The sequence below is a fragment of the Aythya ferina genome (genome assembly GCF_964211825.1).
Source record: "Aythya ferina genome assembly, chromosome: 23".
NCBI classification, from domain to species: Eukaryota; Metazoa; Chordata; class Aves; order Anseriformes; family Anatidae; genus Aythya; species Aythya ferina.
In genome coordinates, this window is record NC_140321.1 from 5,663,143 (window position 1) to 5,684,832 (window position 21,690).

The following is a 21,690-nucleotide window of genomic DNA, read 5'->3' on the forward strand; positions in this document are numbered from 1 at the left end:
GGCGACCGACGGCGCCTGGCTCCTCCCCCGGCCCCGCCGCGCCGCCCGCCCGCCCGCTCCGCCGCGGCCGCAGCCCCCTCCGCCGGCCGCAGCCGCTCCCTGCAGCCGCCGCCGCCGCCGCCGCGCCCGCTTGCGCGCTCCCTGCGCGCTCCCTGCGCCCTCCTCGCGCGGCGCCGTGCGCCTCCGTGCGCCTCCGTGCGCTCCCCGCGCGCGCTCTCCGCGCTCTATGCGCGCGCCCCGCGCGCTCCGTGCGCGCTCCCCGTGCTCCTTGCGCGCTCCCCGTGCTCTTTGCGCGCGCCCCGCGCGCGCCCCGTGCGCCTCCGTGCGCTCCCTGCGCGCCCCCTGCGCCCTCCGTGCGCGCTCCCCGTGCGCTCCTCGTGCTCCGTGCGCGCTCCCCGTGCGCCTCCGTGCGCTCCTTGCGCGCCCCCCTTGCGCGCTTCTTTGCGCGCGCCCTGTGCCCCCCCCCCCGCAGCCCCCAGGGATGGGGTCGGTCCCGCGTGGGTGCCCACGGGGGACAGGGACCGAATGAGGGGGGGTGAGGGGGGGGACGGGGACAGCGGCCGTGGGGCTGGGGCAGGGGCGAGGGGACGGGGACGGTGCCTGCGGGGAGCTGGGGAGGGGCCCGCACAGAGTGGGGGGGCTCGGGGCTGAGAGGGGGGCACAGCGCCCGGGGAGGGGCTGGGGGGGTCCCCTGGGGACGTGGGGACGGTGTCGGGGACCACAGGGGGCTGGGGACGTGGACTGGGGGGGTTGGGGACAGCGTCCACGGGGGGATGGGGACATGGGGACACAGCTGGGGATGGGGGGGTCCTGGGGATGGTGTCCACGGGGGGGTCCTGGGGACTGTGCCCGCGGGGGGGTCCTGCCCAAGGGGTGCTGGGGGGAGCAGCAGCCGGCAGGCCCTGGGTGTGGGCAGGGGGCTGCGTGGCACCCCAGGGCCCCCCCTGCTGCGCCCCCCCCCCCCAACGGGCAGGATCTGGCCCCCATGACAGGGGGCTGTGGGGGCTGTGTGGGGCGGGGGGGCTGTGGGGTGGGGGGGGGGCTGTGGGGCCAGGGCCCCGCTGTGAAGCAGGAATTTGGGGGCCAGGGGTGGCCACGGGCACTTGGGGCCCACCGGGGTCACCAGGGGTGACGCTGGGGTCGCCCCCCCCCCCAGAACCCCCCCTCCTGTCCCACCCCGGCTCCTTCCCAGCAGCCCCCGCGCTCAGCCCCCCCCCCCCCCCCCCCCAGGACTACACATCCCATAATGCCCAGGTCTAAAGGGCTGCTGCCATGGCGTGTGGCCCCCCCCAGCACCCCCCCAAGGGACGGGGGCACCCAGGGGAGGGGGGTCCCCAGGGTGGGGTCTCCGTGGCCCAGCGGCACCCAGAGCAGCCCCCGGCCCCCCCCCCCGCTGCTGGGCTGAGGGTGGGTGCCCCCCACTGCCCCCCACCCTTGGTCCCCAAGGTCCCCATAGCCCCCCTGCTCCCCATGGCCCTGTGTCCCCCCCCCTCAGTCCCCAGTCCCCATTCACCCTGGTCCCCATTGCCCTGTGCCCCCCCCCAGTCCCCAGTCCCCATTCCCCCTGGTCCCCATTACCCTGTGACCCCCCCACAGTCCCCATAGCCCTGTCACCCGCCCCCCCAGGTCCCTGTGACCCCCTGGTTCCCAAGGCCCTGTGCCCCCCCCATCCCCAGTCCCCATTACCCTTGGTCCCCATGGCCCTGTAACCCCCCCAAGTCCCCATGGCCCTGTGACCCCCCCCCCAGTCCCCATTACCCCTGGTCCCAGTCCCCATGGCCCTGTGACCCCCCCCCGGTCCCCATGACCCTGCAACCCCCCACCCCGCAGTCCCCATGGCCCTGTGACCCCCCCCAGTCCCCATTACCCCTTCTCCCCACAGCCCTGTAACCCCCCCCCATTCCCATGCCCCCCTCCCTTAGCGCCCCCCCCCCTCACACCCCCGGCCAGCGGGGCCGCCAGCGTGGCAGGGTGGGGGCGCGGGTGCCCCTGCTGTACACTTTATCCTCGGCAAACACAGCACACCCGCGGCCCCCCCCCCTCCACCAGCACCGTCTGCCCGCGATAAGGCCGGGGCTGGGCTGAGCTCGGCTGCCCCCAGCCCGTGCCCCCCCCCCCAGGGGCCCCCACCCCAAAGGGGAAACTGAGGCAGGGCCGTGGTGTGTGTGTGTGTGTGTGGGGGGGGGGGGTCCCTGCATCCTGCCCCCTCCCCATCCATGGGGTTTGATGCCTGATCTCAGCCCCCTGGTGCACCCGGCTGCCCCCACAGCCCCCTCCCGGACCCCCCCCCGGCCCCATTTGGGGTGAGGACCCCCCCGGGATGTGGAGGGGCCGCGGTGCAGCCGGCCGGAACCAACTCATTAACATTCCCCCCGCTGTATTTACTATATTTAGCCCGAGCTGGCAGCACACAGCAGCCCCCCCCCCATTTGGACCCCCCCCCTTAATTTTTCTCCCATGCTGGGGGTGACACCGAGCCCAGCATCCCCATGGGGGGGGGGGGTCCCCAACCCGGCCTGCGCCCCCCTCCCCGCTGCATCCCATCCTTCCCACCCTATAAAACGCCGCCATGGGGGGGGGTGGGAAGCAGCAGGGGGGGCTGGGTGCCCCCCACCCTTTCACATTCCCCCCCCCCCCTCCCCAGTTTGGGGTGCTGGGAATGGCCCCGGCCCCATCCGGCCCCCCCCCGGCTGGAGGCAGCTGTGCCGGGGGCGCCCTGCCAAGGCCTCGGCGGCGCCTTCCCCACACTGAGGGGGGGGCTAAAATGGACCCCCCCCCCAAACACACACAGAGCCCCTCATGGATCCGTGGGGGTGCTTTATGGGGTGGGGGGGCACAACCTCGGGTGCTGGGGGGGCTCCCACAGGGCGTGGGGCTCACACCCGGGGGGCTCCGAGGGTCCGGTTACCTCCCCCCCCCCCCCCCACCAAGCAGCTGTGGGGACCCCCCCTTGGCTTCATCCCCGTCCTCGGCACAGGAAATCCGTCCTCATGAATAGGGGCCGGGTGTGTGTGACCCCCCCCCTCTTTTATTTTTTATTTTTTATCCCCCCTCCCTCCCCAAGGCGGGGGTCCGGGGCCTCACGCCGCCGGCTGGGCCTCAGCTCGCCCGCCTAATCCCGGCTGCGGCTCTCGGGGGATTTGCGGCCTCCCCGGCCCCATGAATGATTAACGGGGGCATTAAGGGGCCGCCGAGACCCCCCCCCGGGCCTGGGGGGCACAAAATGAGGCGGGGGGGGGGCACAAAATGAAGGGGGGGGTCTGTGAGCCCACCCAAGGGCGGCTGCTGCCCTGGGGGACCCCCTTGTAGGCCCCTGGGGGGCTTTGCCCCACTAATGGGGATTGAATGGGGGGGTTGAGGGGCTCAGGGCCCCCCCCCGTGGTGTGCAGCCCCCCCCCCCCGGCACCCACTCCCCATCTGCCCGTTGCCATGGCGATGGGCGGCGGGAATCGGGTGTTTTTGGGCTGGTTTTGGCGCAGCCGGGGAGGGGGCGGCTGCCGCGGGGTGCTGCCAAGGCGGGTGGGTGCGGGCATGGCTGGGGGGGTGCGGGGGGGGCCGAGTGTGCACGGGGGGGCTGTGCACACTTGCACACGCACACGCGTGTCCCTGCACACGCAGGCAGCCGCCTGCTTGTCTGCACCCGAGCTCACACGTGTGTGCACGGAGCCCTGTGCACAGCAAGGCGTGCACACCCCCAGGCAGCCGTGCACACCCTTGCACACCCGTGCACACCCGTGCACACCCTTGCACGCTCACACGCACGTCCCTGCTGCACTGCTGCTGTTGCACGCCCACCCTGTGTTTGCACCCCCTGTGTGCACACCCCACGCCTTTGCACATGGTGCTTGCACACCTTCAGGGCTTGCACGTTTGCAACCCTGCTTGCACCCCCCGTGCTTGCACCCCCCGTGCTTGCAACCCCCGTGCTTGCACCCCCCGTGTTTGCACGCCCACCAGATGCACACTGCTTTACCCCCCCCTCCCAACCGAACTACATCTCCCAGCAGCCCCCGCGCCCCGCCGCCCCCCGCCGCCCAATCAGCGCGCGGCTTGCTGGCGGGCGCCAAGATGGCGGTGCCCAGCCGCTGAGGGCGGCGGGCGGCAGCCTCAGGGCCTCGCCCCCCCCCGGTACCGGCTGCGGGATTCCCCCCCCCGGGACCCCCCCCCCAAACGGCGCCATGAAGGTGGTGAATCTGAAGCAGGCCCTGCTGCAGGCCTGGAAGGAGCGCTGGAGCGACTACCAGTGGGCCGTCAACATGAGGCGCTTCTTCCCCCGGGGGGCGACCTGGGACATCCTCAACCTGGCAGGTGGGGGGGGGGTGGGGGGTGAGGAGGGGGGTGGGGGGGTGAGGAGGGGGTGGGGGAAGGCTGAGGGGATGGGGAAAGGGGGGTGGGGGGGGTGGGGAAGGGGCTTTGGGGACAGGGACAGGGCTGGGGAAGGGGCTGGGGGGGCCTGGGGGAGTGGGGGGGCCTGGGGAAGGATGGGGGGCTGGGGTAAGGGGGGGTGGGGGAGCGGGGAAGGGGCTTTGGGGACAGGGACAGGGCTGGGGAAGGGGCTGGGGGGGCCTGGGGGGCTGGGGGAAGGCTGGAGGGACAGGGAAGGGGGCTGGGGGTGGGCTTGGGGGGCAGAGGAAGGCTGGGGAGATGGGGAAGGGGTTGGGGGGGCTGGGAAGGGGCTTTGGGGACAGGGACAGAGACAGGGAAGGGGCTGGGGGGACAGGGACGGGGATGGGGAAGGGGCTAGGGGTGGGCTGGGGGGTGGGGGAAGACTGGGGGGGATGGAGAAAGGGGGCTGGGGGTAGGCTGGGGGGTCTGGGGGGGATGGGGAAAGGCTGGGGGGACCAGGGGATGGGGACAGGGTCTGAGCTCTGTGCCTCAGTTTCCCCCACCGAGGTGCTTGGTGCTGCCCCCACCCCCATAAAGGCCCCTTCCCGCCCCCGCTTATCGGGATTTCTTTTCCTTGTCCCTACTCAAGGGCGTTTGGCGCGGTTTAGAGATTTTCCACCTTTTTCTGCCCGTTTTAGGAACGTGGGAGCTTTGTTTTCCTGCGCAGGGGCACGGGGTTGGGAGCCTGGGACAAACAAAACCCGGAGTGCTGCCCGAATTCTTGTTGCCTTGAAGGGAAGCTGCTCCTCACCCCGCTGGGGTGGGGAATCGAGCCCCACTGGGTCCTATTTTTCCTCCTTTTTTTCCCTACCTGTATTTTTTTTAGCAGCCGTGGTTGTGGGGTGGCCCAGGGGGGCTCGGGTTTGCCGGGTGCCAGCCCCTCAGCTTCCCACCGACCGCTCAGCAGCGATCAATCCCCGCAATTTCCAGAAAAATGGGGTTTCTCCTCACCACCTCTCAGCCCCTCTGCTGGGCTCGTTAGCCCACGACTCCCCCGCGGCGAGGACGGGGCCGGATCCGGATCCTGCCCGGCTGGCAGGCTGCCCCCTCCCCAAAGCCTCACGCCTTTCAAATTTCGACTACAAAAGCAGAAAAACCTGGCACGGGCGGCCCGAATCACGGCCGGGCTCGGCAAATGTGCGCTGACAACGCCTGCGGTGGGCACCAGCGCGCGGCCAACTCCTCCTGGCACCCCCTGAGCCAGCGGGGAGGGGACGGCCACCAGCAGCCCTTCTGGCCCCGTTTGCAGCCTTCCACCAGCCCCCCGGATGTCTCCTACAGCCGGGACCCAGCTCGGTGCCACCTTTTTTTGGGGGGGTTGCCTGCTTTGACCTACTTCGAGCCCGTGCCTGCAGCCCCGGGCTGGATTTTTGGGAGGTGCATCCCGCTCTCAAGCGGTCGACTCAAGGCTCGGCTGAGCAGATGGGGTGGGCAGAGCCCCTCCAGCCTCCCTGGCCGGCCGCCAGCCATGTGGGGCTCATCCTGGCCAAATGGGGCCGTTTGTGGTGTTTGTGGGGTGCCCGGAGTCCAGCCCCCGGTAGCAGGGCAGGAGCCGCGTGCTGGCGGCTGCCTGAGCTCCCCCCGGGCACGACGTGGGAGGAAGGGGAACGTTTTTTGGACAGCAGCAGGGGCTGGTTTGGGTCTGAGGTGCTCGGGAGAGCTGAGTTATGCAGGAAAAAGCAGAAAGGTTGAGGATTCTTTTGATTTTAGGGCAGAGCTGTCGTGGGTAACGAGGTTTCTGCCACTTTGGGGAGGGTGAGAGCAGAAACGAGGGCACGGTGCGGGTGTCCCCGTGCTGTGAGCGTGTCCCCACCGTGCTCTGCCTGACCCGGGACCCCCTGGCCCCGTTCTTTTCTCGCAGAGGCACTGCTGGAGCAGGCGATGATCGGGCCGTCGCCGAACCCCCTCATCCTGTCCTACCTGAAGTACGCCATCAGCTCGCAGGTAATCGCCCTCCCCGCACCGCAGACGCTGCTGGCTGTCACCTCACGGCCCCAATTAGCAGGCAGAGAGCCCGGGGGTGGCGGGCACACACCCCAAACGTCCCGTCTGCACCCCGCAGGCATCACCCCTGCCTGGGACGGGGCGGAGGGGGGCTCGGTGGGTGCCCCAGGCAGGGAGATTTCCGTAAATATTGCTGCCTGCTGCACACGGGGTGGGGATCGTTGCCCTGAGAGCCTCCACGCTGCCTCCGTGCAGCGTTTTAACGTTTGTGTGAGACCAGGCAGCGCTCACCTCGAGCTGTCTGAGGGGATTTGTGTCGGGTCAGCACCTTGGGGCCGTGCCCTGAGCTCTCTGTTCCTCAGCAACGAGCGCGGCGGCGCCCGCCCGGGCTCTCTCTCTCTCTCTCTGCTTCCTTCCTAGATGGTGTCCTATTCCACGGTGCTGATGGCCATCAGCAAGGTACGGCTCCGCCAGCTGCTCCCCGAGGGTTTTTCTCTTTACCTGAGAGCCGCCGATCCCTTTCCTGCCCCGCCGCTCTCCCTGAATATAGGTCAAGTGGAAAGTGACAGCCTGCGCTGAGTCAGCAGCGCGCCAGCCCCGTCGTGGCCCGCTGGGGACAGCCCTGCCGGTGCTTCCAGGCACAAACACACGCTTCCTGGGTGCTAAAACCTCGTGTGGGGCTCCTGGTGGGCTCCTGCCCCACGGCACCTTTGTGTAAATCCCACCTGGGTGCTGGGAGCGGCTTCCCGAGGTGCTGGGCGTCCCCGTGCCACTGCGAGGGGGACGAGGACACCCCAGAAACGCACCTGCTCGGTGTTTGGGGCTGCTCCGTGGGCTGCATCAAGCCCTCTACCCTCCCCAGGCCTCATCACATCACCCCCAGGTTTTTAGGGAGAGTTACAGAGACGGGGGAACAATTTTCCTCCCCCCTCTTTGCGCTCACAAAGACGAGCAAAGCGCCGGCGGCCGCGTGGCGTCATTTTGGGGCTCCGCACCCGACAGCGATTTCGGGGAGCCCCCTGGGCAGGGCCCGCTCCCCTCCAGGGTTGTCGGGGTTGCAGAGGCAGCGTACGGCCGGGCTGTGCCCGTCGGAGAAGCGCTGACCTTGACGGCAGCAGCTTCCTCCTTCAGAGCAGCGTGGGCTCGGCGCAGACCCGCGGGCCAGCTCCGGCCCGGCAGGGTGGCCCCATCTGCTCCGCCGAGATGTCAGCGGCGCCTCTGCCGTCCCCGCGGCCAGCCGGGCTGTTGGAGCTCCTTGCCAAGCCCCGCCGAGCCGGGGGTGGGCGCGGGGGGCTGGCACCGAGCCTCTGCCGCCTCAGCGGGGGGCTGCAAACGGAGCTCCGGGCCCCCGTGGCGCCTCGGGGAGGGCATCTCACAAAACGCAGCCCGGTCCCCGCCGCCCCGCGCTCCCGGTGCTTTTGGCCACCCCGGATGGCCACGACCCAGCCAAGGGACAGCCCTGCCCCTGTTTCTGTTTGTTTGGGTGTCCCACGCCTGTTTTTTGGAAGTGCTGTAGCTCGGCACCCCCTTTTTCCTCTTCCCCCCCTTCTGAAATCCCTCCTTGTTCCCTGCTGCAGTTCGATGACTTCTCCCGGGACCTGTGCGTGCAGTCGCTGCTGGAGATCATGGACATGTTCTGCGACCGCCTCAGGTACAGCACGGCCCTGCTGTGACCCCCACGAGCCCCAAACTGATCTTGGGGTGCCCACCTTGGCCCTATTCCCCCTCCGGCTCCGTTCCCAAGCTGCTGGGATGCCGTGTGAGTGCCAGCGTGGGCAGAGCAGGAGGGGGTCTGAAACCCCACCAACTGTGGGGCTGAGGCTTCTGCCACGACACTCCTGCCCGGCTCGGGTGGGTAGGGGTGGGTGTGAGCCCTGCAGCCCGTGGGTTTCTGTCCCCTTCTCTGTTTTGTTTCTCTTGTGTGGCCTCGGCGGCTTCCCAGGGCCCCGGCTGCCAGCGCTCTCCGTCCTGCCTGCGCTGCCCCAGGCGCTGCGTGCAGCTGCCTTGTTTTGCTTCGTGCTCTTCCGCTGGTGTCGCAGGGCCCAGGGGAGACCAGACAATTCAGGCCACAAAAAAACAAAAAAAAAACTTTTATAGAAAGCTGAGAAATCTTCCTGTTAACCCCTGCCAGCCTCTTCTGGCGGTGTGGGCGGGAGGAGGGAGGCTGAAGGTAGCAGCTCTTCAATTACACGAGATGGAAGCAGCAGCGATGAATGTGCATCAGTCGCAGATGTTAACAAGGAGCTGTTGCTGGCCAACTGCGGGGCTGGCCGCTTAATCCAGTTCCTGCCTAATCTGATCCTCCGCTTAATTTGATCAAAACTTCTGGCCCCGATGATTTGTGCATCAGGAGGGGAAAGCGCTCACCTCTCGAAACGCATTGATCAGCGCTCAGCCTCTCTTAGCAAGATAATTTGATTACGGGCTTGGAAAGTTTCCCTGCAGTTGAGTAGCCAGAGAGGAGCCTGCACTGGGCAGCCTTTTATTTTTATTTCCCCTGGCGTGGGGGAGAAGCTCGTGGGCTGAGCGGGTTGAGGTCTGCAGTGGGGGAGCCGGGAGGCAGCGGGCACACCAGGCTGGGCGCGTGGGACGTGGTTTGGATCCCCAGGGTGCCCCGTTTCCGTGCCTTGGGCTCAATGGGGCCGTAGCTTGGCTCAGGGTGAGCACAATTCCATTTTCTCCCCTTGCCAGCTGCCACGGCAAGGCCGAGGAGTGCATCGGGCTGTGCCGGGCGCTGATGAGTGCCCTCATCTGGCTCCTGCACTGCGCCGCCTTCTACGCCGAGAAGGTGAAGGAGGCGCTGGAGCAGGCGGCAGCCGAGAACCAGCTGAAGATGTGTTTGGAGCGGCTGGAGAAAATGCTGGGCAGCACCAAGAACCGTGCCCTGATCCACATCGCCAAGCTGGAGGAGACCTGTACGTCCCTGCCCCGGGGAGCTGCCACCTCCCCTTCCCCCTGCCCAGCTCCTGCCGCATTGTCCCCGCGGCTCGCAGCCCCGTTGCTGTCACCGTCTCCTCCTTGGCTCCGTGCCACCCCCTGCCCCCTCCCCTCCTCGCTGCCCTTGGCGGAGGAGCAGAATTAATGCCAAGGCTGCGGGAGCCGTTCCCGGGCGCGCGGCGGGTCCTGAGCTCTGCCAGCCCTCCTGGCACAGCCCCGCGCCTCCTCTCGGTCCCCGTGCCTGGCCAAGAGGCCGTGCCAGGGAGCTGCTGGCCTGCACGCAGCCCCCCCCCCCCGCAGCCCGGGCGTGCAGAGGTGTGCAGACTGCAGCCCTCTGTGTGTCAGAGCCAAGCTGCTGGCTCCTCGTCCTGTCCCCGTCCCCCTGCAGCCAACGCCTGCCCTCTCTCTGCAGCCTCGTGGAGCAGCGTGGAGCAATCCCTCGTCAAGCTGGGGGAGAGCCTGAGCAGCCTCACAAACTCCCCCCTGCGAAGCCAGGCTGATGACTGCATCTCCCTCATCAAGAGGTAGCTCCGCGCCGCTGTCCTCGTGGGTTTGGAGGGTAAAAGGGGGCTGAGCCCTCCTCCTGCCTCTCCCCACGCTGGCTCCCTGCCTTCCTGTCCCTTTCCGGCTCTGGCTCTTGTGCCGGCAGTGGGCTGGGGCTGGAAGTAGTAGGAAAGGGGACAGGGACTGGTGACCTGCCACCAAGGGATCCTACAAGGTTCCTGGAGCCATCCCTCAGCTGCTCCAGCGTGGGTAGAGCTGTCCCTGTCCTGTGTGCCCCAGGAGGTGCTTCCAGGCCCTGAGGTGTGGTGAGGGGACTTGGACGTGCCCAAAGGCTCTCATGCAGGGCAGGGGACAATCCCCTGTGGCGACCACAGAGGTCTGGGGCTTGGCTGGGAAGGGAAAATGGGACAGGAGGAGCAAGGATCCGTCCCCACAAGGCTCCGGTAACCCTGCATTATCATCTTCCCCCCCCTCAGCATCCCCACCATGCTCTCGGTTCACTCGGAGCAGCTGAACAAGACCGGCTTCCCCACCGTGCACGCCGTGGTGCTGCTGGAGGGCACCATGAACCTCACGGGAGAGACCCAGCCGCTGGTGGAGCAGCTGATGATGGTGAAGAGGATGCAGGTACACACGTGGCACCCCCTGCTCCCGCTCGGGGTGGCCTGGGGGGATGTGGAGCAGGGCCTTGCGGGGCGAGGAAGGGGCTGATCCCGGTCCGAGGACGTGGGGAAAGCTGAGGGGGGAACGCGTGAGCCCGTCAGCAGCTTTGCAGGGGGTGCAGGGCTTGGCTGCGGTCGGGGGAGTCGCGTTATTGTTCTCCCAGCACTCGGGGGGGGTCCTGTCCGTGTGCCCCGCAGCGCATCCCCTCCCCGCTCTTCGTGCTGGAGATCTGGAAGGCCTGCTTCGTGGGCCTCATCGAGTCCCCAGAGGGCACGGAGGAGCTCAAGTGGACGGCCTTCACCTTCCTGAAGGTAGGACCTAGCCCCAGGGGGATGCCTGGTGCCCCCAGCTCCTGCCTTTCCCTGCTCTCCTGGCCCTGCTCAGCACCAAAACTCGGCACAGCGACCAGTCCTGACCCCCGGTGTGCCCCTTGGGGGCCCCTGCTTGCCCCGTCGGGACAATGTGAGATGGCTGAGACTGCAGGCAGCCCTCCTGCAGCCTCCTTTTCAGCCCAGCCCCACTTTATTTTTCCTGGGACATGGTGGGGGAAACGGGGGGCCTCTGAAGGATGCCACAGCCGGCTCCGGGCTCAGCGGCGGGCAGACAAAAGGGATCTGCGTGTGATTCCAGGCCTTGACACACGCTCGGCCTGTGCCGTGCTCCTCTGCAGCCTGTCTGTCGGTCACATCATCCCCCCGTGTCTTTCAGATCCCCCAGGTCCTGGTGAAACTCAAGAAGTACCCCCAGGGGGACAAGGTGAGGCTCGGGGGCCCTTGGAGCTGTCGGCAGCGTCGCGTGCGAGCGGCTGGTGCTTGTCCTGACCCTGCTGGTGCCCGGCCAAAGCTGGGCGAGGGTGGCTGGGGTGGGAAAAAGGGGCTGGGAGGGAAGGGCAGGCTGGTGCCAGCAGCGCCGGGAGCTGAGCGCTCGCCTCTTTGCATGGCAGGATTTCACCGAGGACGTGAACTGCGCCTTCGAGTTCCTTCTGAAGCTGACCCCGCTGCTCGACACGGCCGATCAGCGATGCAAGTGAGTGCCTGCGTGCCCTGGGCTCGCTGGCAGCACTGCGAGCCTGTGGCCGGCCTGTCCCCCAACCCCTTTTTGCCCCCAGCATCGCCGCGGGGAGCTGCGCTCTGGGCTGCTGGGGCAGCTCCGTGCGAGGCTTTTCCTCGTAGAAGACAAAAGGCTCCATTGCTGCTCTGCTGCCTTCTTCCCGAGGCTGTGGTGCTGCCAAATGAGCAAGGCAGCGAGTGTCTGACAGCTGATTCACACGGCAATGATGCTTTGTGATCTCTGGAGCTGCTTCCAGCCCTGCAGCCCCCCTCCGAGGGCTTGGAGCAGAGGCAGGAGGACAGCTCGGGAGTCCTCGCTGCTCGCTGTGTCCAGGAGGCTCCAGGCCTGGCTTTCAAAGGATTGCCTGGCTCTGTCCTGCCCTTTTTGGGTGGTGGGGAGGTCTGGCACCACTGCTTTGCCCCCCCCCTGCCCCGTGTCCCTGCCAGGGCAGTGGGAACGCCGTCCCTTGGGCTCACGCTCTCCTTTTTTTTTTTTTCCTCTCTCTCTCTTCCAGCTGCAACTGCATGAGTCTGCTCCTGCAGGAGTGCAGCAAGCAGGGGCTGCTCTCGGAGGCCAACATGACCAACCTGATTGACAAACGGTATGGCCCCTGCCAGAGCTTGGGTGACCAAGCAGGGTTTTGGGGTCTCACCACCCTCCTTGTGGGGTGCAGGAAGGTCCGGCTGTGGTGCTGCTGGCTGACCTGGAGGGGGCTGAGGCTTTGCTTTCGGTGCCAGCCAGCTCAGGGCAGAGCCTGGCCCCTCCGAGTGCTGCCCTGAGGCGGTGGGGGGAGAAGGGCAGCACCCCCCTTCCTGCTCAGCACCCCTTTTTTTGTGGGTCCCCAGGATGGCGGACAGGGAGCACGCCCCGCACCTGAAATCGGCCGAGAACGCCAACATCCAGCCCAACCCCAGGCTCATCCTGAGGGCCGAGCCCACCGTCACCAACATCCTGAAGGTGCGTCCCCCTCCTGCCTGGGTGCTGCCCGCCACCCAGAGCCTGCTTCTAGCTTCTAGCTCCCAGCCTTGTCGCAGTCCCTTCCACGCCAGCTCGGAGCTCTGGAGCTCTGGAGCTCCCCTCCTCCTTCCCTGGAAGCTGGAGGAGCTGCCAGGCAGCGCGATGCAGTCGGTGGTGCCAGCAGCCCGAGCCCAGCCGCTCCCCCGCGTGCATTTCCCCCCCTCCTGAGGGACTCCCCTCGTCCCTGCGTCACTCCTGCTGCTGCATTCCCTCCTGAAGACGTTTTGCTGCCGGTTTTGCTGCCCCTGCCTGCTGCAGCTCTGCTCTGTGCGGGAGCTGCCGTGCCCCACAGAGCCTGGGGGTGCCGGGGGTGCCCCCCAGCCCTGCAGGGAAGCCTCACGGGATGGCTCTGGCAGCCGGTCAGCTCTGCCCCTGTGGCTGGAGCTTTGTTGCTGCTCTGTAACTTGCCTTCCTCATGACTTCTTTCCTCCCTTTTTACTTTTTTTCTTCTTTTTTTTCTTTTTTTTCCTGTAGACCATGGATGCGGACCACTCCAAATCCCCCGAGGGCTTGCTGGGGGTCTTGGGTCACATGCTATCTGGGAAGAGCCTGGACCTGCTGCTGGCGGCGGCAGCAGCAACAGGAAAGCTGAAATCCTTTGCTCGGAAGTTCATCAAGTGAGTGTCCACCTGGCTGACTCCATCCCCGAGGGCTGGGGTGAGTGGGCAGCCCCCAGCCTCTGCCCCAGAGCCGTGTGCCTCGGCCATGCCGCCCTTCCTCCTCTGTTCCTTCCACGCTTGAGGCTGGATTTGCCTCTGGCCTGGATTCTGATCCAGGGGAGCCCTTGGGTTTTGGGGAAGCCGTCCCCACAGCACTCCCCCTCCTTTGTAAACGGGGCATGGTATCAAAGCAAAGCTGCTTTGAGGCTCAGGTGAGATTTGGAAGCTGCAGCACAGCCCCAGCTCCAAGGTGCTACTCTGTGTGTGCCCGCAGTCCCCTGGCACCCGTATCCTGGTTAGAGCATCCCCCCCCAGCACGCCTGGGGGCTGCGTGACGCCCCCTCACCCACCTGGGGGGCAGCTGGAGCAGCACCAGCCCGGCTGGGTGCACAGCACCACTGCAGGGTGCAGCCCGGCACGGCCGTGGTCACTACATCTGGGGTCCCTGCCTGTCCGGGGGATGGGGAGGGGGCTGATTGAGTTAATGCTAACGATGGTGATGCTAATGATGGTGATGCTAACGATGGTAATGCTGCTAACATCTCACTGTGGCTCTCTCTGCCCCCTCCAGGCTGAACGAGTTCACCAAGCACATCAGCGGAGAAGGCTGTAAGTGTGCATGCATCCATCTGCGGGGTGGTGCAGGCTCTGCTTCCCCCCCCTGCCACGTTCTGGGACACTTTGGGGGCCCACGGGGTCCCCGATGGGTGAAGCTGGGGCTGGCTGCGGTGCCGGGGCAGCGAGGGGCTGCTGGCAGGAGCACGGCACGGCCACGTGGCTGGGTGCCAGCGGGGATTTGGGCTCCTGCTGCCCAAAAAGCGTGTCTGTCCCAAAAGCAGGGTGCTCCCCGTTGGGGGGGGGGAAGCAGCTCCCTCATCCCCAGCCCCTGGGGCCCCTCGGGGCCGGCCCTGCCCCGGCTCTTTCCCTGGAAGGGATGATGTGTCAGCACGGCGCCCGAGATAAGGACTCTGACTGCGTTTGCGTGGTGATTAAAACACGTTGAGTGCTCTGACCTTCCACAGCACCGAGGAGGGAGCCCGGGGTTGGGTTGGGGCTGTCAAATGGAGGTCAAAGCTGTTCTGGGAGCCTGAACTGGGGCAGGCGGGGGTGAGGGGAGCGCCTGGTGTGTCCCCTGGAGCCCTCATTGCCACGCAAACACCTGGGGGTTAAAAAAGCACCCCGGGAGGAGGCAGGGCCCTGGTCCCCGAGCTCTCAGGGCCGCCTGTCTGCCTCCCCGTGCTGCGGGAGCTCCCTGAGGTCTTTGTTTTTCATCCCCCAGCCAAAGGAGCCTCCGTCCGGGCCCTGCTGTTCGACATCTCATTCCTCATGCTGTGCCACGTGGCCCAGACCTACGGCTCGGAGGTGAGCACCCCACACCCCCGGGGAGTGGGGCTGGGGGGGCAGCGCTGGGGAACCGACCTTGCGAGAGGGGCAGCCTCGGTCCTGCAGCCTCCAGCCTCCTCTAGTGGCCATGCCACTGTCCCCAGGGCCCTGTCACCGTCCCCAAATCCAGCAGTTGCCCCTCTGGCAGCTCCCTGCTGTGTGTGGGTGAAGTGCCTGGCACGATTCCCCCCCCCGGAGCAGCCAGAAATATGTAAAGTGATGGAGTGGGGGTGTCACAGCATTCCCCAGGACTTTCATTTGTGCCCCCCCTTTTTGATACCAGGGGCTGGCTCCGATCTCCCCGGCCTTTTTCCAGCCTTGCCACCCCCCCAAGCCCTGCACAATTTGGCTCTGGCTGCTGTGGGGGGGGGGCCGAGCTGAGCGTCAGCCCTCCCCTGGCAGAGGAGGAACTCGCAGCCTCCCTCAGGAAACAGTCCTTGGGTTGCATGAAAATTTTCCCCATTTCGACATCTGCTGAGAGGTGAAACGATACCGAAACACCAGGAACGTGGAGAAAGGAGGGAAAAATCCAAAGGGGGGGGAGCTGCCTGGCCGGCCCCGGGGGGGGAAAAAAGGGGGAGTCCAGCCTGGAGGCAGCCCGCAGCGGATGTGCCCGGGGCTCTCTGCTGAGGTCTCAGCCCCCGGCCCAGGCCGGAGCGACTTTTCCTGACCAGCTGCTGCCGAACAGATGTGCAAATGTGCAAAGCTTTTGTCAAAAATAGCCTCCCTTGGGTGTCGGAGGGCTGGAGGGAGGAAGCAGCGGACGGGATTCCCAGCTCGTGTCCCCCCCCCCGGGAGCGCTCGCAGCTGGCTGCCAGCTGGGCCGCGCATCCCGGAGCCGTGGGGCAGCCGACCCCGGTGCTGGGGAGCCCGAGCAGGGCTCAGAGGGGTGGGAGATGAATGGTTTGTGCTCTGCAGGGCACGGTGACCCTCCTGTCATGCTCACAGCCCCTCGGGACCGGCCCTGTGCTGGCATCTCCCCGAGGGATGCTGCAGGACTGGAGACGGGCCGTGGTGCCGGCACAGTGCCGTGGAGAGGGGGCAAAACACAGCCTGTGGACTGGAAACCAGTGCTGCACTGGTGCTGCCCGGTGCCTGCCTCTCTGTAGCCGTGGGGCTGTGCTGCTTCCCCAGCCACGAGCTCCCCGGGGTGGGGGGATCCTCCCCAGGGGTTGGGGGTCTCCAGGCGGGGTCCCTGCAGGGCGCGGGGCAGACCCGGGGCCGCTTCCCTTGTAGGTGATCCTGTCGGAGTCGAGCCCGGCGGGCGAGGTGCCCTTCTTCGAGACCTGGATGCTGACCTGCATGCCCGAGGAGGGCAAGATCCTCAACCCCGACCACCCCTGCTTCTGCCCCGACTCCACCAAGGTGGAATCCCTGGTCGCCCTCCTCAACAACTCCTCCGAGATGAAGCTGGTGTAAGGGCTCGGCCCGCGGGGAGGCGCCGAGAGGGGAGCAGCCGCTTTGGGCAGGTGCCTGACCCCGCTGCCTCTCTCCCCGGCAGGCAGATGAAGTGGCACGAGGCCTGTCTGAGCATCTCGGCCGCCATCCTGGAGATCCTCAACGCCTGGGAGAACGGCGTGCTCACCTTCGAGTCCATCCAGGTGGGTCCGGTGGGAGGGGGGTGCAGGGCTTGGAGGAGGAGGGCTTGGTTTTGGGCAGTTTTGGGTTCCCCTGTCCTCCTGCCCTCAATGCTGCTGCAGTCACTGCAGAGCTCAGTGGCCACTTAGTGGCTTGCGTGGGGAACTGCTGCGGCCCTTTTGGCATCACCCTGTTGGGGGCTGTGGGGTTGGCAGGGGCAAATTCACCCCACGGAGGGGAAAAGGCTCGGACTCTGCCCTGGGAGGCGATGCGCAGGCTTCACCCCAGCGTCCCCACCTCTGTGCCATCCCCCTCCGCTCCCTTCTCCTGCAGAAAATCACGGACAACATCAAGGGGAAGGTGTGCAGCATGGCCGTGTGCGCTGTGGCCTGGCTGGTGGCCCACGTCCGCATGCTGGGCTTGGACGAGCGGGAGAAATCTCTGCAGATGATCCGGCAGCTGGCCACCCCGCTGTACGGCGAGAACACGCTGCAGTTCTACAACGAGCGGTGAGCCTGGCTCGCAGCACGCCCCGTGCTGGCCCCTCTTCCCCTCCCTTTGCTTCCCAGAGCCCGCCTGATCCTGTTTTGTTTTTTTTTTTTCTCTCTCTCTTTCTCTCTCTCGGCCACAGCGTGGTGATCATGAGCTCCATCCTGGAGCACATGTGCGCCGACGTCCTGCAGCAGACGGCCACGCAGATCAAGTTCCCCTCCACGGGCATGGACACCATCCCCTACTGGAACCTGCTGCCCCCCAAAAAGCCCATCAAGGAGGTGCTGACCAGCATGTTCACCAAGGTGCTGGAGAAGGGCTGGGTCGACAGCCGCTCCATCCACATCTTCGACACCCTGCTGCACATGGGGGGCGTCTACTGGTTCTGCAACAACCTGGTCAAGGTATGGGGTGCAGCAGGGAGGTGGCCGTGACCTCCAGGGCTGAGTTTGGGTGTCCAGCTCAGGGCTGCCGGGTCTTGCCCGTGCTCTGGTGGCGGTCCTGAGCGCAGGAGATGAGCGGGGAAGGGTCTGGCTGTACCCCTGCCCCTCTCAGCCCTGCCCTGTGCCTCGCAGGAGCTGCTGAAGGAGACGAGGAAGGAGCACACGCTGCGGGCCGTGGAGCTGCTCTATGCCATCTTCTGCCTGGACATGCAGCAGCTGACGCTGACCCTGCTGGGTCACATCCTGCCCAACTTGCTCACGGACTCCTCCAAGTGGCACACCCTCATGGACCCGCCGGGGAAAGCGCTGGCCAAGTAAGCCCTGGTGCTGTGCTCGCTGTCCCCCTTGGGGCACGTGGGCCTGTTTGTGGGGACGGGGAGATACTCCGGGGGCTTGGGTTGTCCCGAGAGGGGCCCAGCACCCCAATTCCCCCCCCCCGGCCCCTATACGGGGCTGGCAGGAGCTGCTGGCTCCCACCACCAGCCGTGTGGGATGGTGGCAGCTCCGCAGCACCCCTGCTCTGTCCCCAGGCTCTCCGTGTGGTGCGCCCTGAGCTCCTACTCCTCCCACAACAAGGGCCAGGCGTCCAGCAGGCAGAAGAAGAGGCACCGGGAGGATATCGAGGTGCGTCCGACACCGAGCGGGGTTTGCTCGGAGGCGCTGTGCGCCCGAGGATGGGAGCTGGATGGGGGGTGACTGGGAGGAGGAGGGGAGCTGCTGGGACCGGGCTCCCCGCGCAGGTCCGCGGGGCTGGCTGAGGTTTGGTCCCTTGACCTCGGGATGCAGGGATTTCCCTTCCCTTTTCTGGGAAAGTAGGGGATTGTAAGGGGGTGCTCCGTACGGGGCTGGCCCAGGCTGAGTCACTCGGGGTGAACCGAGAGCGCAGTCCTGCAGGGCCTGGGGGGGGGGGGTTATGGGCCCTGCAGAGGGGCTGCTGGGGCTGATCCCCTTTTGTCCCCCAGGACTACATCAGCCTGTTCCCGCTGGACGACACGCAGCCCTCCAAGCTCATGCGCCTGCTGAGCTCCAACGAGGAGGACTCCAACATCCTCTCCAGCCCCAGTAAGTGCAGGCGGGGAGGGCTGCTCCCGGGGAAGGCTCCGTGCTTCCCCGCCACTCATTTCTGGGTGTGAGACGTGCTTGGGCACAGAAACACTTCTCAAGAGGGCCAAGTGCTCTCGAAGGGAGCAGGGAGGCTCCCTGCTCCCCTCTCCACCTTTCCAGAGCCTTGTGCCGCTGCCAGCAGGCGGGCAGGGTGCCTGCCAGTCCCTTTGCTGCCAGGACGGGCCCGCAGCAGCATTTGACATAACACAGGGTGTTTTGAGAAGATGCAGAGCACTTTGGTGTGTTCTGTTGGGTTTCCGAGGAGCTTTTGCTCCAAAAGGTCAAGCTTCTGACTTCTCTGATGACAACAGCTTAGGAAAGGTGATGAGATTACACCTTCCCTCCGCGACGGTGCCACCTAACCCCGTGCCGGACACACGAGGGGCTCGGGGAGGTTTTTGTTCAAACCCCATCACCCTTGGCCAGCCTGTGTGGGACCGGAGACCCCGATGTCACCGTCCCAGCAAGATTGAGAGGTGACGTTTCTCTTTGTGACTAAATCCTGAAATTCCACTGTTATTAACAAGGCAAGTGGAGCTGATGAGTCCTTTCGGGGACGTCTCCGCGGCCCCCGGTGCGGCGCTGCGGGTTGCGACAGCCCCGGCGGGGGGAACCCGTGTCCTCCTGCCCGAGGGCTGCACGCAGCGAGGCCGTTTTCGTGTCCAGGCAGTGAGTCAGGATGCTCCCTGGTCATTGTTCCACCCCAACGCCCTGGTCCCAGCCCCGCTCTTTGTTTGCCAGTTTTCAACACAGTGATAACCTGTGGTTTTTCGCTGGTTTCGCCGCTGTTGAAATGTGGGCTTTTCCCTTTATATCACTATCTTTTTTTAACTTTTTGGTGCGGTTCCACCTCTTTCCAGTGACATTCAGGACTTTTTTTCGGGCTGTTTGCTGTAGCGATGTGGAAATCCTGCTTCCTGCAGCAGCCGCACAACTCGTGATTCCATGAGAAAAGTGGGGGAGGGCTTGCTTTTTTGGGTGAGCATCCTCAGAGCATCCCACTTTGGGTCCTGCTGGCATTGTCAGCAGCTGCATTTCAGGATCCTGACCCTCCCAGCCCGCTGCAGGAGGTGCCACCAAGCAGGGGGGGGACACCCAGCGGTGCCTCTCAGCGCGGGTCACGCAGATCCCCTTGGCATGCCCGGGTTGTGCTGCTCATCCATCGGTCACGCCTTGGCTCTCTGCTAGCTAAAATTCTGCCCCGAAAGCGAGCTTCCAGTGCTGCCGTGCAGCTGTTGAACATCTGGCTCGCTCCACCCAGCTGGCAGCACGCACGGGACGGATCGTGCTGGCGTTGCGTGGCCGGGGGCAGCGCGCCGCTCGCTTCTCCCGAGCGTGACCTTGTGGTAACTCCGCTCGTGCCCCGGCGAAGCGTCAGGCTCGAGTCACTGCGGCGCTGACACCCCCGGCGGGGAGGCACACTCACGCTCGCGCAGTCACACGCGCGGAGCATCGCTCACGCTCGCCCCTCGGGGCTGTCGTTGCACTCGGTCAGACTCGGAATGAATGCGACTTGTGCAAGAGCGAGGCCCGGTGACACATCCCGGGCTGCTCCGTCACGCCTGGGGCTGGCGTGTGCGGGCAAGTGCCCGGGCAAAGCGGGATGGTGACAGAGCCCCTCAGCCTCCTGCGCATCCCCGGGGTGCCCGAGCAGCAGGGGCTGCTTGTTAAATGTGGAGGGCACCAAGCACCGTGCCCCCAACCTCCCCTTCTCTTGGGGGGCGGCTCGAAGCAGAGCCCGGAGGCTGGGAGCTCTCGAGGGCTCAGCGCTGGTTGTGGAGGGCACCTTGGCACAGCTGAGGGCTGTTCCAGCCTCCCCCCAGCCTGACGCACGTTCTCTTCCCCAACAGACCGCTCGATGAGCACCTCGCTGTCCGCCTCCCAGCTCCACACCGTCAGCATGAGGGACCCCCTGAACAGGGTGCTAGGTAATGTGGGGCCGGATCCTGCCCGCGGGGCCTGGTTATGGGGTGGCTCCTGCCGTGCCGAGACACCAGTGGGGACACACAGGGGCCTCGGGTCACCCCAGCCATGTCCCTGGCCTCCTTGAGCCTGCACAGCCTCTGATATTCAGTGCCCTGTCTCCCCAGCAAACCTCTTCCTGCTCATCTCCTCCATCCTGGGGGCCAAGACGGCCGGCACCCACACCCAGTTTGTGCAGTGGTTCATGGAGGAGTGCGTGGACTGCCTGGAGCAGGGCAGCCGCGGCAGCATCCTGCAGTTCATGCCTTTCACCATGGTGAGTCCCACCCCGGGGGCGCTTCTCCCCGCTCGCAGGGTGCTCGGGTGCTGCCCCACGGGACGGGAGGGCACGTTCAGGGCATGGGGAGAGCACCGGGGGTAGCTCGAGGTGCTGGTTTGAGCAAACGAGGCTCTGCTGTTCGTTCTCCCCCTATTTCCCTGCTCCCGTGGCTCCACGCTCGGTGCTGACAGACCAGGGATGAGCTCCAGCTCTGTCCCCAGCTCCCTGCAGCCCTGGGCTCTGCCTGCACTCGGGGACAACCCAGCCTTGGCTCCGGGGGAAGCAGGAGGGCGATGGTGATTTAAGCTTTGGGTTCTCACAAGCGTGCGCTCCCCGGCCTGCTCGGCCAGCCCCGGGGCTCTGGCGTGAGCCCGGCCACCGGCCTCTCGTCTCTGCCGTGCTGCCCTGAGCCAATTTGTGTTCCTCCTCTTCCCCCTGCAGGTTTCAGAACTGGTCAAAGTGTCCACCATGTCCAGCCCCAAGATCGTCCTGGCCATCACGGATCTCAGCCTGCCCCTGGGGCGCCGCGTCGCCGCCAAGGCCATCGCGGCGCTGTGAGCGGAGGCCGTCCCTTGTGCCCGCACGGGAGGGGAGGCAGCAGGGCAGCTGCTAGGAACCCCACGGGGCTGGGACACCCAGAACAGTCCCTCTGTCACCGCAGGCTGGGCTGGGCACTGCCCAGCTTGGGGGCAGAGCTGGAGGCAGCGGGGACTGCCGTGGCACCAGGGACTTCCCTCCGTGTTCGGCATCCTCGTGCTGGGCTTTCAGAGACGGAGACGCCCCCGCTGCTTTTGTTTTCGTTTTCTAATTTCATTCATTCCTTTTGTAGAATCAGGCTTTGCCTCGTTTCTCGCTGGTTTTCTGAGGGTTTTCTCAGCCTGAAGGGGGGCAGAGGCTGAGGCAGGACCTCGCTGGAGGGAGGGCAGAGCAAGTGGCCGATGCGCGCTCGCTCTTTTCCCTCACCCCGGCCGAGAGCTGAGGTCAGCTCTGAACTGAGCGCAGCTTTAGCAGCACACAGCAGCCCTCAGGCTCCTCGCAGGGTGCAGGTGATTCATGAGCAGAGGTCTGGCGCTGCTGAGTGATGATTCAGGTGCAGCCTCTGGCTCTGGAGGTCCCCGTGGTGCTGCTGGTGAGGGTGGAAGGGGCAGGATCCGTCCCCCGTGCTCCCCCAGCCTTTGCTGCTGGGGCTCCCCGTGCCCCCCTTGCTGACCCATAGCCCTTGGTGCTGGGGGAGTTTAAATCAGAGCTCTCAGAGAAAAAAGGGAGACCGGGGGCTGCCCTGGCTGCG

General features: G+C 66.2%; 1 protein-coding gene across 1 annotated transcript; it reads left to right on the forward strand.

Moving 5' to 3' along the window:
- The first annotated feature begins 4,152 nt into the window (after nt 1–4,152).
- Nucleotides 4,153–21,233, forward strand: MED24 (mediator complex subunit 24). Its single transcript, XM_084496042.1, has 25 exons — nt 4,153–4,308; nt 6,248–6,330; nt 6,751–6,789; nt 7,908–7,981; nt 9,022–9,245; nt 9,680–9,791; nt 10,248–10,398; nt 10,632–10,745; nt 11,143–11,190; nt 11,378–11,460; nt 11,999–12,085; nt 12,330–12,441; nt 12,976–13,118; nt 13,732–13,769; nt 14,440–14,522; nt 15,780–15,958; nt 16,045–16,144; nt 16,455–16,630; nt 16,753–17,017; nt 17,189–17,370; nt 17,587–17,680; nt 18,019–18,118; nt 20,011–20,088; nt 20,251–20,399; nt 20,844–21,233. Exons 1-25 carry the CDS (start codon nt 4,179–4,181, stop codon nt 20,958–20,960), a joined length of 2,961 nt encoding a protein of 986 aa, XP_084352168.1. The 5' UTR covers nt 4,153–4,178; the 3' UTR covers nt 20,961–21,233.
- The last annotated feature ends 457 nt before the right edge of the window (nt 21,234–21,690 follow it).

Coding starts and splice junctions, on each gene's coding strand:
- MED24 (XM_084496042.1), top strand. CDS start 4,179: ATGAAGGTGGTGAATCTGAAGCAGGCCCTGCTGCAGGCCTGGAAGGAG. Junction 4,309..6,247: donor GGACATCCTCAACCTGGCAG/GTGGGGGGGGGG, acceptor CTTTTCTCGCAG/AGGCACTGCTGGAGCAGGCG. Junction 10,746..11,142: donor CGGCCTTCACCTTCCTGAAG/GTAGGACCTAGC, acceptor CGTGTCTTTCAG/ATCCCCCAGGTCCTGGTGAA.